Genomic DNA, 1,689 nt, shown 5'->3' on the forward strand with positions numbered 1-1,689 from the left:
TTTGCGCTCGCACTAGACGCACGCCGCTTTGCGCTCCCGACGCACTCGCTTACCTGCTTACGTATTCCGCTGCCGCTTCGCCCGATCTCTGTGACGCTTTCGTGTTTCCTAAATTCCTTCGCAATACCTATATTCTAATATTCTACTGTGATCTGTGTAACTGTTGTGCCAATTAACCTTCTGTGCCACGTACATTATATACTTCGCCTTCTAGCTAATAAATATTGTGTTGCTGAACTCGTTGTTATTTCTTGTCAATATATTTATTGTAAATATTCTATTCTAATATATCTCAACCCCACAACTGGTGACCCCCTTTGACAATGAACAAACCGGGCGCAGGAGAAGGCGCGTGTGGTTCCACTTCCAAAGCAGGTCCGTCATCCGACATTTTTAAAGTGGGAATCCGTGTTCCACCTTTTTGGCCGGAAGAACCGGAAATATGGTTTGCACAGATCGAGGGACAATTCGCCATATCCGGAATTATCAACGACGCGACGAAATTTAATTACGTCATCGGCCAGTTGGACAAGCAGTATTCTATAGAAATAAAAGACATAATCGTCAATCCTCCAGCCACAGAGAAGTATGAGAAGCTGAAATCCGAGCTCATTAAGCGACTGACCGCATCGAAGGAGAAGAAACTGAAACAACTGCTCATGCATGAAGAGTTAGGCGATCGCAAGCCGTCCCAATTCCTCCGCCATCTTACCAGTCTTGCCGGACCCCAGGTACCAGACGATTTTATTAAAACCATTTGGATCAGTCGACTACCAAGCGGAACCCAAACAGTGCTCGCTGGACAACCTACAGCCACTCTGGAAGTTTTGTCAGACCTAGCAGACCGCATACACGACATCGCACCGCATACACCTCAGGTAGCATCTACCAGCCAAGCTATACCAGGGTCAGCCTTTAGCGATCTGGTGAGGGAAGTGGCCGAACTCAGAAAGCAGTTCCAGTCGTTTACAACACAAGGGAAGAGGCAAGCCCGTTCCAACGCAAGACAGGACAATCGCGGTCGTTCCAGGTCCAGGTCAAAGTCGAACTACCGGAAGTACCCCATTTGCTGGTATCATGCGAAGTTTGGGGATAAGGCCAACCATTGTTCGCGACCCTGCGACTACAAGTCGGAAAACGTGCAGGGCGGTCAGTAATGGCGACTGCCGATTGCCCTTACACAACTAGTCGCCTGTTCGTCACTGACCGGAAGACGAAGATGCAGTTCTTGGTCGATACTGGAAGCGACCTCTGCGTCTTCCCCCGATCGTCACTGCAGGACCGACGAGCGAAAACGGACTACCAACTGTGTGCAGCTAACGGCACCCCTATAGACACTTATGGTTTTGTGTATTTGTATTTAGATTTTGGACTTAAACGTGTATTTAAATGGAGATTTGTAGTAGCAGATGTTCAAAAAGCTATTATTGGTGTAGATTTTCTAACCTTTTATAATATAATGGTAGATTGTCGCCATCAGCGCTTAATAGATAATACTACTACTATAACCGCTGTAGCTTCACTAGATTGTAAGAATGCTATTACCTCTGTAAAAGTTGCAACTGGAAACACAAAGTACCACAAGATCTTGGAAGAGTTTCCAGATATTACACGACCCTCAGGTACACACCGCGCCATACTACATAACACCGTGCACCACATCCGCACTACACCAGGCCCTCCAGTTTC

The 1,689-nt window shown here is 47.0% G+C and overlaps 1 protein-coding gene across 1 annotated transcript; it reads left to right on the forward strand.

Moving 5' to 3' along the window:
* Window positions 1-323: 323 nt before the first annotated feature.
* LOC123721094 lies at window positions 324-1,157 on the forward strand. The gene has a single exon (XM_045678424.1). It carries the CDS (start codon window positions 324-326, stop codon window positions 1,155-1,157), a length of 834 nt encoding a protein of 277 aa, XP_045534380.1.
* The last annotated feature ends 532 nt before the right edge of the window (window positions 1,158-1,689 follow it).

Source organism: Papilio machaon, chromosome 6 (genome assembly GCF_912999745.1).
Source record: "Papilio machaon chromosome 6, ilPapMach1.1, whole genome shotgun sequence".
NCBI classification, from domain to species: Eukaryota; Metazoa; Arthropoda; class Insecta; order Lepidoptera; family Papilionidae; genus Papilio; species Papilio machaon.